The sequence below is a fragment of the Acinonyx jubatus genome, chromosome B4 (genome assembly GCF_027475565.1).
Source record: "Acinonyx jubatus isolate Ajub_Pintada_27869175 chromosome B4, VMU_Ajub_asm_v1.0, whole genome shotgun sequence".
NCBI classification, from domain to species: Eukaryota; Metazoa; Chordata; class Mammalia; order Carnivora; family Felidae; genus Acinonyx; species Acinonyx jubatus.
Genome location: NC_069387.1, coordinates 88352698 through 88369162, shown reverse-complemented (window position 1 = coordinate 88369162; position 16465 = coordinate 88352698). Strand labels below are relative to the sequence as shown.

Sequence of the window (16465 nt, the reverse complement as noted above, 5' to 3'; positions counted from 1 at the left end):
TTTTAGTCATGCAGAAAATTATTTTTAAACTACTTAACTTTTGCCCTTGTGTTTCTGAGTCCATTATTAAGACCTTTCCAATTCCAAAGAACTAAAGACATTCTTCCACACTTTCTTCTGCTAGTTTTATTATTTCATTTTTTCTATTTAAATACGCTTTTCACTATTGATTTGATACGTTAAGTTTTCAAACACTAAATTCCTATACAGGAATATATATTTGTCAATTTCTTGTCTTCTCATTTTAAATTAGGCCATCTGCCTCTTCATGCACTTGTTCTATACTATTTTAATTATTAAAATTTTTAATATTTGACATTTTTAAATAAGTTGTGGGGTCTCTAAATATTCCTTCAGTTTATGTTCCAATCTTCTTTGGAAAGTACGGTTTTAAAAATCTCTGTCTTGAATTTAAATCAAAACCTTTGGGAAAGAAACATTCAGATTTTAAGTACCAAACTACTTTGAATAGATATATCTGGGGCTTAACAAATATGAAGTTACACCAACACATTAAGATATTAAGTCTTCCATCATGAAAACAACAAGGGGGGGAAAAGACCTTACCCAGAAACTGAGGTGGGTTTAACTGTGGCTGGGAATGGTGTAATGTTGTAGGTGTATTTTTCCCTCAGTTCTGCCAACTGTGGGAAAGGGAATGGAGCCATAGAATAAACAGTCTGAAAAACACAAGCAAAAATGTCAACTCTAAAACGATGGCCTTAAACAACTCTTCTCAATCCTGGAAAGATATTAAAGTTCTATGATTTGGGTGTAAAGAGGTAGATTCTGCTTCTCACACAGCAGGTGGAGAGATTCTACTTCATTATCCCCTTTAGAGAAAGACAAAAGAATACTGAGGAACACAATGCTCATTTCTCAAATCAATCCAGCCGTGACTGGGTATTCCAAGTGGTGAACATGGGTGGCAGATGGGGGCAGTCTGACTTCCTCTGGGCTCAACTGACAGGTGGGTTAACTCAGAAATTCACAGCTCTCTATTATTTCTTTAACAAAGAACCCATTGGTGATGCTCATATGCAGTGCTTGTTTTTCAAAGCTTTGCTTGATGACTTTTATAGACATTCAACGTCATCTGGACAACATTAAATCTAGTGGGTGATCGTGTGATCAGCTGCAAGCTTTCTCCAAAGATACCACCTTTTCAAATGTCTGTGAATGAGTTCGAGGTGAAAATTGTTAGCTGTTATTTAAAAACAAAAAAAGAAAAGAAAGAAAGAAAAAAGTGACAGGGTGTAAAGCATAGGCTGTTAAAAATCTATAAATAAAAATGGGAAAAGCACCTGTGCTTCCTCCAGAATTTCAAAATTATGTATCATTCTACCAGCAGGAGGAAAGTAATCACGTTTGCTCTCTTAATTTTATTAAAGCTTAATTGTTCCAAATGCTTTCCTTCAATCCTTCAAGTACTTATTCTCCAGAAAATGTATATTAATCACCTAAGTTTCACTTCTCCCAGGAAACCATTCATCTAAAACTACTATGTCAACTACACCTTAATAATTTAAAAAGAGAAACCCATACCATTGGGATTCAAGTTTAAAAGATGAAATTTTTGGGGCGCCTGGGTGGCTCAGTCAGTAAGCATCCAACTTCAGCTCAGGTCATGATCTTGCAGTCCGTGGGTTTGAGCTCCATGTCAGGCTCTGTGCTGACAGCTCAGAGCCTGGAGCCTGCTTCAGATTCTGTGTCTCCCTCTCCCTCTGTCCCTCCCCTGCTTGTGCTCTATCTCAAAAATAAATAAACATTAAAAAAAATTTTTTTAAGATGAAATTATTAATGATAGGAATTTCAAATTTCCTTATGAATGAAGATGTCTCATTGAAGACAATTAGTAGGGTGACCAGGCGAAGATTCTCTTGTGTTTTATTTTTGTCAGTTTTATAAAAAAAATCATTAAAATATTCCCTTGTCCAGCCTCATGAAGGAAGCTGGTAAGAACAGTATGGGAAGTACGTCCTGCCCCAGAGTAATTGGCCTGGGCTCCTAGCAAGCTCCTTCAAGAGCCACTCAGCTTCAGACATCTGACAAAAAAAAACAAAAACAAAAACAAAAACAAAAACCTGGCTGCATTGGTGCCTTCATTTTCTATTTTTTGGTCTATCTTCCTCTATCCTTTACTTTTAGTTAATCCTTCAAAGAAGAAATCAGTGCTCCTGGAAAAAAAAAATGTGTTTATAGCACCTCTTCACATATATTCAACTCACTTAGTCGAAGGTCTCACGTCTGAAGGCGAGTTTATGCCATGAATATACACCACACATCACTATAGTCCTCAGGGTACCTGAGAAGCTCTGGTTTCCAACGTTGTAAATCAGAGATTTACAATGGATTCCAAGAAAGGAATTTTACTAATCACTTTAGAGCCAAATATGGTACACTAATAGAATCTTCAGGTTAGAATGGAATGTAAACATAATTTAGTTCAGCCACCTTCCCAAGCAGAAGTTCCCTCTAGAGACTCTCCAACAGATGGTCACAAAGGCAGCACTGAAACCCTTCCAATGGTGGGCACACACTATTTTGCAGGGCAGACGGTTTCAATTTTTGACAGCGCTAATTAAGCAAACATTATCCTTCTATCAGACAAGCATCCACATCCTTGTAATTTCCATGTCATCACTGATGGAAAAAAGTGAACGTTCCAAGGGCTGATCCTGCCTCACAGCACATGAGAGCTCCCCCCAGGTTAACAATAATTACTGATATACACTTTGAGGTAGGTTGTCCCAAGCACCTACAAACCCTTCTAACAACAGCACCTGATTTTTCTCTCTATTGCCCTCAAGGAAGTCATGAGAGATTTTGTCCAAAGTCTCACTGAAATCCACACCCGCTATTTCACTGGCATTCTCCCAATGTCTTTTTCAGACACCACCAATTTTTTAAAAACAGCCCTTGCTACTTAAAAAAAAAAAAAAAGTGATATGATTTACAGAAGGAAAAAGCCCAGCAGATTTTGTGTGTGGCACTTAGAATGGAAAGAAATTGGGAAGACCACCAGGGAGAATCCTTCCCTGTCTTTCAGCTCAAAAATAAAGACCTTACGCACAGCCCACATTTTTCATCTGGAGCCATTTCAGGTTTGCTGACAGATTTATGGCCCACCATAATTGGATCCCAGCCACTGAATTAATTTTTTTTTAAAAAAGATTGAATAAAGAAAACAGAGTGCCTTGAAATGACATTCACCATTTCTCTCCATAACACTCCATGATGCCAAGGAAAACCAATAAGTCAACTTACTATTCAAACTACCAAAGTACACTTAAATAGACATTTATATTTAGGTACTGCTGAAAACAAAATTGTATTTTTCATTACTGACATGCTTTACAAAAAACACGAAAACATGAGTTGTACAAAATTAGGCTCAGTTCATCTCCATCCAGATGTTTTCCTGTGTGGAAGAAAAGCCGCTAAAATGGCATCCAATTGATCAAACCACAGCCGGTAGGTATTTTTCCTTCTAGGATTCTCTCACAGCAAGGTAAAGAGGTGGTTGTCTTTTCTCCTAATACCTAAGACTGGAAATTTCTATAGGACAAAGATGGCGTGTGTCAACATACCTCTCATTCGCTCTGGCAATGTTTAAGTGAAACAAAATGCTGCCTTATTTTTCTAAAGGGGATTTCAGCTTCGGGAAAGACACGTTTCGACTAACGTGGAAGCGGTGGGCTGGTGGCAGGGGAAAAGTAAAGTAGGCCAGGAGAGGGGGACTTGGCTCCCAGTCTGGGTCTGCCACTGGACAATCTAAAAAACTGGCCATAAGCTCACTCTCTATCAAGTGACAGAATTAGGTTAGTTGATCTTTAAGCTTCGTTTAAACCAGTGCCTCCCTAAATGTTGTTTAAAAACCAGCTACATCAGGTCAGAGAAAGACAGATATCATATGATTTCATTCACATGTGGAATTTAAGAAATTTAACAGATGATCATAGGGGAAGGGTAGGGAAAATAAGATCAAAACAGAGAGGGAGGCAAACCATAAGAGACTCTTAAATACAGAAAAAAAAAAAAAAACCTGAGGGTTGATGAGGGGGAAAGTGAGTGAGAGAATGAGTTAAATGGGTGACAGATATTAAGGAGGGCACTTGTTGGGATGAGCACTGGGTGTTAATACGTAAGTGATGAATCACTGGCTTCTACTCCTGAAGCCAAGACTACACAGTATGTTAACTAACTTAAGAATTAAAACAAAACAGGGGCGCCCAGGTGGCTCAGTTGGTTAAGCGTCCAACTTCGGCTCGGGTCATGATCTCACAGTTTGTGAGTTCGAGCCTCACGTCGGGCTCTGTGTTGACAGCTTGGAGCCTGGAGCCTGCTTCAGATTCTGTGTCTCCTCTTCTCTCTGCCCAGCTCATATTCTGTCTCTCCCTCTCTCAATAATAAAATAAATGTTAAAAAAAAAAAAAAAGAATTAAAACAAAACAAAACACCATATCAGAACCATGGTGCATCAGAACCACCGATGAACTAAATGTCCACATTCTAACACACTCTGGAGCAGTTTCTCATACATAGTCAAGTGTGAAAAACACTGCCTCGAGTTCTAATGTTCTAGGAGTCTGTGTATTCAGTGAGCAACCAGGTGTATTCTTTGGTTTTTGTTTTTTAAAGACAGAGGGAGAGAGTGTAAGCAGGGGAAGGGCAGAAGGAGAGGGAGAGAGAGAATCCTAAGCTGGCTCCATGTGTAGCACAGAGCCCAACTCGGGGCTTGATCCCATAACCACGAGATCATAACCCGAGCCGAAATCAAGAATCAGACACTTAACCGACTGAGCCACCCGGGCGTCCCATAACCGGATAGGTTCTTAGTACTCTATGGGTGCCTAGGTGGCTCAGTCAGTTGAGTGTCCGACTTCGGCTCAGGTCATGATCTCACAGTTCATGAGTTCGAGCCCCTCACTGGGCTTGCTGCTGTCAATGCAGAACCCGCTTCAGATCCTCTGTCCCTCTCTCTCTCTCCCTGTCTCTGCCCCTCCCCTGCTCGCACACACTCGCTCTCTTTCTCTCTCTCAAAAGTAAATAAAGCTAAAAAACCAACCACTCCTCTAGGTGTTATGGGGATACAGAGTAAAAGGAGGCCCTTATCATTAAGGAACTTACTACTTCATTAGAGAATAAGATTAACACACTTGAAAAAACACCAAATAATATAAAATAATCTGTAATTGGCATTAAATCAGTCGTTGAGAATCTTAAGTACTGAAAGAATATGGAGGAAGGCTCGTCAATAAGGGCTGAGATAAGAGAGGCTGTGGGGTGGGGGGTGGGGGGGAGAAGAGACTGAGTAGGATCCTGGTGGGCAGACCATTTTTCACAGAAAGTGGCAGAGGGAACCACAAGCCCTCTCACAGGAACGGGTATGAACAGAGAGGGCCGGGTAGCAACAGACCTCCGCCCAGTGCAACAGGTTCCAGTCGGGGAACACCTTCGATAGGTAAGGAACAGGGCAGCAAGAATGCACCTCCAATGCAATCTGTCTCTAAACAAACCCTATTTCTGCCCCGGATAAACTTTTATGCTCTTCCTCCTAAGCCAGAAACCTGTGGGTTGCCGTTGTCTCCCCATTTCTTTCTCCCTCACCCCATATCCATTTTCCGTGGCCAAGTCCCATCAATTTCGCCTTCTAAGTACTGTCTCTGTTCCATCCTTGTTTCTACCCTTCACTGCCTCTCACGGGCTCCTGCTATCAGACTTGACCCTTTCAAGTCCACCCTTCGCTGAGCTGCCCCTGTATCTGACAGAAGCCACAACTCAGACCATTTTCCTTCTCTCCTTAAAATGTTTCAGGTCTTCTTTTTCGCTTTCCAAAGGCTCCACAGAACCCCTAGAATTCCAGCAAGCACAATTTCACAACCTCTGACCTAAAAGGTCAAGTCCAATCCTTACCACAGGTTGTGGTCCTCCATATCCACACCAAATACCAAACTGCTCATAGTTTCCTTCACACACTGTAAAGTTTTCCACTGCCATGTCTTTGCTTGTGCCCCTTCCTCAACCATGACTTCCCTTTCTGCTCTGCACCACTGCCTCCAACACACACACACACACACACACACACACACACCTCACATGTGCATGCACCCACGCATATACACACACATACATAGAGCCTGACCAACCCCATCTTTAAAAGGTAAAACCACACAATCATTTCCTCAAGGAAGTCTTCTGACAGAGATGCTCAAAAATGTTTGGAGAAGTTAATATAAGACCTAGAAAACTAGGCTGAAGCATTTTATTTCCTGTAGTTAGTAACAAGGAAGCACTGAAGGCATTATGAAGAACAATGAAATGACCAAAGAGTGTGGGCAATCACTCTGGCAGCAAAATGCCCATGTATTAGAGCAGAGGGAATCTGGAAGGAGGGCCACCATATAAGTGTTGTTTAATTCAGCAAACGTTTATTGAAAAAGAGAAGGCAGGAAATTAATCTCAGACTCTCAACAGATGTTTGCTTAATGAAGTAATAAATTTATTGAGCAGCTGTAGTAAAAGGCAAAGTGCTAAGTGTTCATGAGCAAAGCACAGGCTCTGTCCTCAAGGAGCTTAAAAATATCACTGAGGGGGTGCCTGGGTGGCTCAGTCGGTTAAGCATCCGACTTTGGCTCAGGTCATGATCTCGTGGTCCATGAGTTCAAGCCCTGCATTGGGCTCTGTGCTGACAGCTGAGAGCCTGGAGCCTGCTTCGGATTCTGTGTCTCCCTCTCTCTCTGCACCTCCCCTCAAAAACAAATAAACTTAAAAAAATTTTTTTTAAATATCACTGAGGATATTACTGATTTAAGATAAATCACTGATTTAAGATACAGTCTTAAATCAAAGTAGAATGTATGAATATTCACAAGAGAGGTACAAAGAAAATGCCACAGTGATTCAGAGAAATGGGAGATGATTTTAGTTGAGACTATCAGAGAATGCTTCACAAAGGAGAGGGCATCTGAACTGGAACTTTTCATGAGGAGGCAGGCCTTAATCATGTGAAGGTAGATGGGAAAGACTGAACAGAGGGGGCACAGGTACAGAGGAGGCATATTCCCAGGGATTCCTGGGAGCGTGGAGCACAGCTTGACTTGACCAGAATAAGAAAAGGGTATGAAAGGGAGGAGCTAGGACAGTCGAGAGCACTGGATGATAAGTTGAGAAATCCATGCTTCATTTTGTAGGCAATGAGTAGCCAACAAAGTTTCATGAGCGAGGGGGAAGGGACAATATCCTAGAGTGCTGCCTTGGGCAGATGAATCAGGCAGTTCTGTGAGACGTAAAGGATCCCATATGTGGAAAATGCCAAGCACAGACCTTGTACACAGAGCCATGTTCAAAAAGAGGTACTTCCCTCAGAGACAGAATGAGTGATGAAGCAATAGCCCTGAGATGTGTGAGAAGAGTCGGGATCATAGCACCAATGTCAGCATCACACAGAACACAGTCTGTCTTCTTCCTCTGAGACAGACAGGAAAGAAGAAAGAAGAGATGAGAAGGCAAAGAAAAGTTGAAATAAAAAAATATGAAGGGGTGCCTGAATGGCTCAGTCGGTTGAGCGTCAGACTTCAGCTCAGGTCATGATCTCACGGTTTGTGAGTTCAAGCCCCGTGTCGGGCTCTGTGCTGACAGCTCGGAGCCTGGAGCCTGCTTCAGATTCTGTCTCTCCCTCTCTCTCTGCCCCTCCCCGACTTGTGCTCTGTCTCTCTATATCAAAAATAAATAAATGAAAAAAATACATATATTTTAAAAAGTATATGAATGTTCAGGGCAGTTCTATCAGGTGGTCAACATTCTCCAAACATAAGGGATTCTGAGAAGGAGCTGGAAGTGCCAGGAAATGAGCAAAGGAATGGAAACTCCTCGCTTCTCAAGCCCGAAGTCAGGGCCTGAGTCTTCATTTTCCAATTTGTTGACTTGGCCCAGCACCCCCCAAACATAACCCCATGCATGGAACCCAACATAAAGGTAAAAGTTGAAACTCAGAAAAAAGAAAGAGAAATCACAGAGAAAGAAGAAACTAAGGCCCTAGGGCAACCTTGGACAAGACCCAGAGTTGGTCGGTGGGCAAAAGGAACAACCAGGAAGAGAAGCAGTAGTCAGAAGCATCAGAGGAGAATAAGGATAAAATCATGTTACAGAACCTAATGCAAGAGAGAATGTTAACAAATCTGTTATCTTTTTTATACTCACTATCGCTTTTAATGCCTTGGTGAATATGATAGGGAGATATAATAACATGCCAGAAAATAACAAAACCCTTCAAGTCTTTTTATATTATGATTAATATAGAACAACATGAGTAGAATATATGAGTAAAACAAATTACCAAAACACTGATTAGAATAATCTCTTTTGGTGGAGAGGCACCTGGGTGGCTCAGTTGGCTAAGCGTCTGACTCTTGATTTTGGCTCAGGTCATGATCTCAGTCATGGGCTCGAGCTCCACTCAGGCTCCGTGCTGAGCATGGAGCCTTCTTGAGATTCTCTTTGTCCCTATGTCTCTGTCCCTCCCCCACTATTCTATATATAAAAAAACAAACATTTTAAAAAATTTTTAAAGAATAATTTCCTTTTCAACCCTCAATAATTTCTCCCTCAAAATAATATGTTGCCCCACAAGTCTCCCTTTATGAAGGTTAAGAATCAGATTCAGAAGAAGTACCTGGTAATTTGGGCGGGGGTGGGGTTTAGAGGTTGGATTGCACGTTATGATTTTTAAGCAACGCAGCTTGAATGGAAGTATAACAAATATCCATTATTCATTTCTTCCTTCCTCTTGTGACACAGTGAGATTCTTATCAAATTATATATAGACTCTTGGTCAAATGAAAAACTAAATCTGATGGCTGGCCAAACATATTTCCCAAAATTGCTGCTGTGACACTGCCTATTCCCACAGCACCCAGCATTCCCAGAGCCAAAATGGGGCCATGCTGCCCACTCACCTGCATGAGTTCATGGCTTTCCAGAAGGTCATTCTCTAGCATCTCCTGGGTAAGGCGTCCCATGGTGCTGTAGAATTCGTCAGCTGTTTCACAGCATTCTATCTGCCTAGATAAAGAAAGAACAGAAAAAGGAATTATTTAGGACACCCGTGTTGTTTATCAGGCATATACTGCAGTTGCAACAGGATACAGTGCCTCTTGCCATTAAATTAATCAAGTTAGCAATCAACAAAAACCACACTCTTGGGAACTTGTCTATGGCTTTGTCGTAGCTTGCATGTCCTGGCTTGAAATTCTCTGCTATTCCCAAATAAACCCATCTTTGCTGAATGCAGAGAAAAGATTAAAAAATACCAAAGGCAACGTAGATGTACTTATTACAGGGTGAGCTCTCATCTTTCTTACCTGCTCCCCAGCCTCACAGCCCCACCAGTGGCATCTTTATTATTTTTATTCTGCTGTCTACACAGCAGAATGCCTACCACCGATCAGATCTAAGGACCACAAAATTGGGTACTAAAGAACAATTATCCCCTGTAGGGAATCTGGGGCTTTTAATCTACAAATGAGGAGATCACTGATAAAAATGAAACCAAGCCACAGTAGAAAGGAAAGTGAAAAATACGAGAACTTTCTCTGTATATTTCACCATCCACAGGATGTTTTCACAGGCAGAAATTTTTCACTTCTTCTCAGGACACTGCTGCTAGTTGGAGATTACATCCTGCTTCCTGCATGTGCTTCTATACATAAATAAGAATCTGTCGGGGCACCTGGGTGGCTCAGTCAGGTGAGGTCTGACTTCAGCTCAGGTCATGATCTCACAGTTTGTGAGTTGGAGCCCTGCATCTGGCTCACTGCTATCAGCGCAGAGCCTGCTTTGGATCCCCTGTCTCCTCTCTCTCTGTTCCTTCCCAGCTTGTGCTCTCTCTCAAAAATAAATAAATATTAAAAAGAAAGAGAGAAAAAAAGAGTCTGTCGCTTGGCAACCTATAAGGCAGGTTATACTTTCAACCTTCTTCTAGAAGGGAAAAAAATTTAATAGTCTAAAGCAAAGAGCACTGTGTATTTGTTTTATTTATTACAATGTTTTTTGGATAGTAGGATAATTTTATTTGCCCACCGACATAAGACCTTCTCTTTGACGTGCACTAATGTCGGGGAATTTCCACGGAGCCATCCAAAAAATATATAATGATGGAAAAACTTCAGGTTCTGGAGTGTTCTCCAATTCCACTGCCACTAAATGAAATAGACCATTGAAGTGCTATTACAAAGATACAGAGTGGCATGTGGGCATAACTGAAAAAGTGGTTACGTTTACCCTAGAGGGTGAGGAAGAGAAATAATGCTTCAGATGAGTTCTGAAAAATATCCTCCAGGTTGACAAGAAAGAAAAAGCATTCTAAAGACATGGATGCAGGAGACAGCAGCCCCTCTCCAGGCCCTGCAAGGAGCTCCAAGCAACCAAAGTTGGCCAGAAGGCCTATGTGGCCAGAGGGAGAGAGTAAGTGCTCAGGGTACAGAGCTGCAGACAGCAGATGGCAAAGGCCTCAGATGCCGGCTGAGCCTCCTCAGGGCAAGAGTCACCGAAAGGTGCTGAACAGGGAGTGTGAGAGCAGATGTGCCCTTGGCAAGGTTGGCTGGAGGTCGCATGGCAAGTGTAGAGTATGGCGGGGAGACGAGGAAGGAAACACCACGCTAGGCCTGGCATGAGGCCAAAGCATAGGGTCAGAGAAGAAAGGCTACATTAAAGAGAGATGCCAGCGAAGGTTAGCTGACAGTCCATGGCTTACATATTCCAAAAGCACCGCTGGTGTGAGTGAGAGGAAGAAATGCCAAGCTGGTGGAGTAAAGTCCCATGGAGATGTTGTTCATGACTTTTCCAGTGCAAAGTTTGTGGGGAAGAATACAGGCCCTGGAGTCAGAAAGATCCAGGATTGAGTCCCAGCTCTGCTACTCATGAGCTGTGTGACCATGAACTAGTTAATTAACCCTCCGGGGGTAGCTTTCTCAGTTGAAAAGGCAGGGAGAATAATCCTACCTACTTCACAGGATTATGCAAAGAACTGAATGAGAAAATGTGTTTAAGCCACCTGACAGAATGATGGCACTGTAGGCACTTGGTGATGTATACTGGTTGCCCTTCCTTTTGCTGAACAAGTTGCAGGTTCAAAAAATGTCGAAGTGGAGTGAGCAAAGACTCTGAAACATTTAAAGTCCTACCAGTCTGATTCATATATCCCCTGAATTTCATAAACGATAGCTATTTATTATCCGTTGATTCACATAATTAAAAGTGCAGATTCTAGGGGTTCTTGGCTAGTTCAGTCAGTGGATCGTGCGACTCCTGATCTTGGGGTTGTGGGTTCAGGCCCTGCATTAGGTATAGAGACTACTTATTAATAAAATCTTTAAAAAAAAAAAAAAAGTACAGATTCTAAAGTCAGGATACCTGGGCTCAAAATCAGGCTGTCCACTTACTGAGTGTCTTTGGGAAATTTACTTAACTTATCTGGGGCTCAGTTCCCACATCTGTAAAATGGGGATGATAACAGTCCTTGCCTTATGAAATGCAAGGACTAAACGAGTTAGTTTCACATCTAGCATGCTTAGAACAATGCTTGTCCATTGCAAGCACTCCGTGAATATTGGATATTAAGTGTATCTGTTATTATCTCAACAGTGTGACATCCCTGGGAGGACCATAGGGATAAATTCTGATCCTGCAGATAATGGATAGATGGGAGTAAAAACAGAATCACTTCTTTTCTTCCTGCCCCATAATTAAGAACTAACACAAAGGTTACTAGAACTCAGCACACAGTTAAGTGCTACACTATTTTAATCCTATACACTAGTTACCCAGCAACTGGACTATCAGACCCACAGAAACCATCAAAGTGCAAAGACTTTCAGGCATACAGTAGGTTGGAAACACATGACTACAGAAAAATATAGATACTGGGGGGAATGAAAAGATAAGCACACCAAATCCCCAGAAGACTCACCTATTTGCCTAGCTGAAAAGCAGTGCGCGATAAAACAAAGGCAAATGAGATAGCTATGTGATGTTTAAAAATACTTGTACACAATAATGATCTTTCTACATCCCTGAATTGATAGTTGGTGGATCTTTCTTGCAAAAAGTATGAAATGCTACAAGTCTCCCAGGAAACAACTTATCATAAATAAAAAGTCTAGTTAAAAGGTTTTTGAAGCAAAACACTGGCAGTGATTTATTAGTTTTCTGACATGTTGTCTATGAGTACCCACTCAAGTCATTTATAGCTCTAAGAAAGAAACATTAACAACTTCTCTGAATCTTAACTATAACAATTGTCCTATAACCATAACTGTTGTCCTCTCCATTACCCTGAAGGTAAAACTTTAATGTAATAGTCATAATATATTAGAGATGGGTGAAAATACCCTCCTTTTTATAGTTCTGCTACTGGTAACAAATGTAAATAACATCTATGTGGCAATATGTTTAATAGTAATAGGTTTCGTCATAGAATTAATTCTTGATAGAAGGAAAGAAGTTCCATGTGTTCTGCCTTTTTTTAAATAGGCTCCCCACTCAAAGTGGGTCTAGAATTCACGACCCTGAAATTAAGAGTCACATCCTTTACCGACTGAGGCAGCCGGGCGCCCCCTGTGTGTTGTACTATTGACTACGTACTAAGCACCACAGAGATACCTTATACATATTATCTCATTTAATTTTATTGTGATCCTGAAAGGCAGAACTAAACAAATAATAAAAATTCAAAAAATAATCCAAATCATGAATGTTAACTAACAAACCCACCTACTCCTCTCCAGATCTTCCTCTTCTAAGTTCCTCTCCCTCCCCCTCTTCCCAATTAGAGTCCAGGGAGAAGCTGCCAAAAGTAAGCCAGCCAGGATACTAGCACTGAAGAGGAGGAAGATATCTGCAGACCTGAAAAAGCTTACCCCCTTCCCCAACATAGATTCTATTTGCCACGCCCCCCCCAACAATCAAGAATCAGGCAACTAAGATTTCAGAAAGCTAAAGCAATTCAACAAAGTTCCCAAATTTCTCTTTTGCTCACACTTAAATACAGATGCTTTCCATATTAGAGCACAGAACTTCTTAAGGCCCTCCACACCAGAGAACAGAAGGGGGAAATCACTTACTCTCCCAATTTTGCCCAGATGGCCAGCGACACCCTCAGGATGATTTCCGAACCTTCAAAGAAGACTGAATCCCAAATCTTTAAGACTGTATGGTTAGGGAGGCACGTAGCAAAAAGAGTCAGAAACCACTGCATCGTGAAGACATTCGTCAGTGGGGGCTCATATCCACCTGAAATGAATCAAATACTCTATGTTTCTTCAGAATTGATGTTTTGCAAGATATAAAAATACCCTCATTCAATCTTCCATGCCCACTAAACATGTTACATTTCCTGACTGATTTCTTCATATCTCTAATTCTGGTTCTTTCCTCCTTTTTTCTTTCTTTTTTTTTTTTTTTTTTTTTTGGAAGAACATGAGTGTGTCTGGTAAAAATCTCAGTAATATAACCTTCACAAATTCTTTATATTTCAGAAATCTTAACCTAAAACTTTATTTGGCTCTACCTATTTATTTTGTGGTGCTAAAAATTAGGGAGAACGTTTTCCTCACCAAAAACAGGATTAAAAGAAAGGATTTTTCGCCTCTCAAAACCTGAATTCAATTTTCAAAATCTCATAAAGCCCACTTTTATTCAAATGCTACTGATAAAAACAAGGCTCCTTATGAAATTACTTGTCTACTTCTTAAATTATGCACAGCTCTCAGACCACAGTGGAATTAAACTAGAAATAAATAACAGAAAGAGAGCTGGAAAATCCCAAAGTATCTGTAGATTAAACAACATGAAATTTTAAAATATTTTGAACTAAACTATACGCACAGCTCACAATGAAGTTTGTGAATTCACCAAAAACACAAAGCTCCCTCCTACTTCCTGGAATGGCATTAAGTATGTATTTTATGAAATAAAAAATGTAGATGTTTAAACTGATCCTCCCTCCAAGTTAATCAGACTGTGCATTTACCCAAGGATAAGCAAAAAAAAAAGCTCTATTCTCATTTCCTCTCGTAAAGAACAAAGGAGCATCTTTTTTCAGAGACTTAGAATCTAAGGGCAGCACTTATAAGCAAGTGCAGGACTTATGGAGGAAAACGTAGGGCCGAGGAAAGCATGTCTGACATGGGACAGGCAAGGTGGTCTATCTGGAAGCACTATGAAATCCACACAGGTGCACAATTACACTGCACGGCCAAATTAAATGAGATTATTCAAATGGTTTAGAAGGAAATGCCGAGAGACTCCCAGGTGTCACTAAAATTTCCAGTGTACTGTAATCACAGATTAGGTCTTCAGATCGTTTCAAATTTTCCCAGATTTGAATGTGTGGGTGGGAGGCTGGCAACCAATCACAGGAAACACAGAAAAGCTCTCACTGTTTTCCTGGTATCCTGAGCATAGCCAGGGAAGTGCAGGCAGTGGGTACATTCACAGCCGTTAGCTGGGGTGCTTCGGAAAGCTGGGGGATGCCCACCAGACAGCAGCGACTCGGAGCTGCTTACAGACCCGAGTTTCCATCCCGGTCTCAACCTAGTGCCTTCCTTCAGGGTGCAGATTCTAGCTGGCCGTTCTGGAGAGCCTTTCTCCAGAATGAGCTGACCCACTCATCTCTGATAAATCTAAATACCCTTACCATGAATAGATAAAAGGAGCAATTAAATGTTTCAATCCAAAAGACTATTGACGTATCTCCTAAAACTTAATGAAAACACATATTCCTCTCTCCATAGCCTCAATGGTTCAGGCAAAACCGTAGTCTGTGTGAAATTGTACCTGTCGCTCTGTTTTAAAGAACTCCTATAAGATAGGTGCCAGCTTAGAGCAGCGTAACTAGATGGTAAGACATGGACACCATTCTTCACCTAGAGTGCAATACATCATTTCAGTTGTTGATCTCATACTGCGAAAGTATTAGGTTCTTGACTGACTTCCTAACCATGACCAGTTAGAGGTTCAGCATGTGGCCCTATCATTTTTTCAGTTCTATTCTTGTTCTCTCACAATCTATTTCACTGCACCGTACTCTCACTAACAGAAATACCTGAAAACAAGCATTTCCATTCAAGGTTTAGGCTCAGATGTGCAGTGGAATCAAAGTAAAATATTTTCACAGGTATAAGAGCACTGAATCATCACTACCTCCACTTTCCTTGTTTGCAGTTCTCTGAAGGGTATCCAGGTGCTGAGATAATTCAGGGAGCTTCAGTCTCAAGAGATCTCTGAAGACAGCCATATCCACAGACAATGCCCGGAGATTATTGACAAAATAGCTTTCAGGAAGTACCTTATCAATAAGGTAAATCATAATCTGAAGAAAAATACAAAGAATAAGATTACTTCCTAAAACCTGGGATCCCTAACATGTCCTAAATAGAAGGGACATATTCAAAAATGCGGTTAGCCAAAGTACATCATTCTTTAAATGTGTCAGTCTAAAGTTCCTAGATGGGCCACTAGACCTAAGTTCACTCCCAAAGTAGCTGTGCTTATACAACCTTCCGCCCCATTCAGAAGTGATGGAGCACGTACTTCATCAGCAGCCAGCAGGAATCTCAATGCTGGCTCCCTGATGTCAGCACAGTTTTACAACCTTAATATGAAAACCAAGAGCTGAACCATCGTAAAACACTGCAACTAAAGCAAGTCTCAGGATTCACTTAGCATCAGCTCAGAAACTGATAGTGGCTTTCCTCTCCCAGGAGACTGCAACAAGGTTTCGTGTGAATATACGGTATTTCTAAAATCTGGATTTCTCTCATAAGATTGTCTCACAAGTTCTTCAAATTACTCTTTTCATTCTGACTTTTCTACTTGCATTACCTTTTCTAAGATATCAAGAACCACTAGATTGACCGAGCAGAACACACAAGAGTTCTATATGTCAATCTCCGGTTCTTTCCCCATCAGCTTGTACACTCTGCTAGGTCTTCCCCCACCCCAGAAAACCAATGAGTCCCCAGAGCCCAGGAAAAACAAGATTAAGAACAGAATCATAGCTAACCCTATATGTTGGTAGAGAAGTAGCTGTCTCACATTTTGATTTTCTGTCTAACACAAAACTCTATTTTCCAAGAAAATTATCTCCCAGACCTGACAAGGGCCCATTTGTCCCTCATCCCTGGCTTGTAATTTCTACTTTTTCGGGTCATAGTTTTGACTAATAAGGCTGGGCCATACTCTTGAGAAGGTCCCTCGGAGACCTTTATTCCAAGAGTGGACAGGTAGAGTTTAGCAATAAAAGGAGTACAGCATATTAAATCTGTGGAGGAAGGAAGTCCTAGAGAGACTGGGGCCAGTTGAGGGGGAATGCAGAGGTCCCAGAGAACGGAGTATCCTGGTGGGGACCTTGCACTCTACTTCTAAGGAGAAGAGGGACTTACAGGATCACAAAGGTAAAATTTAA

General features: G+C 41.2%; 1 protein-coding gene across 5 annotated transcripts in view; it reads right to left on the bottom strand.

Moving 5' to 3' along the window:
* TBC1D30 (TBC1 domain family member 30) overlaps nt 1–16465 on the bottom strand; it is an 84110-nt gene that overhangs the window by 10454 nt on the left and 57191 nt on the right. For all 5 annotated transcript variants that reach the window (XM_027071324.2, XM_027071325.2, XM_053226458.1 and 2 more), the window contains 4 exons: nt 15202–15370; nt 13122–13290; nt 8958–9063; nt 568–680 (listed from right to left, as the gene is read on the bottom strand). In XM_027071324.2, coding sequence (XP_026927125.2) covers nt 568–680; nt 8958–9063; nt 13122–13290; nt 15202–15370 — 557 coding nt within the window. The remainder of the gene's footprint in view (nt 1–567; nt 681–8957; nt 9064–13121; nt 13291–15201; nt 15371–16465) is intronic.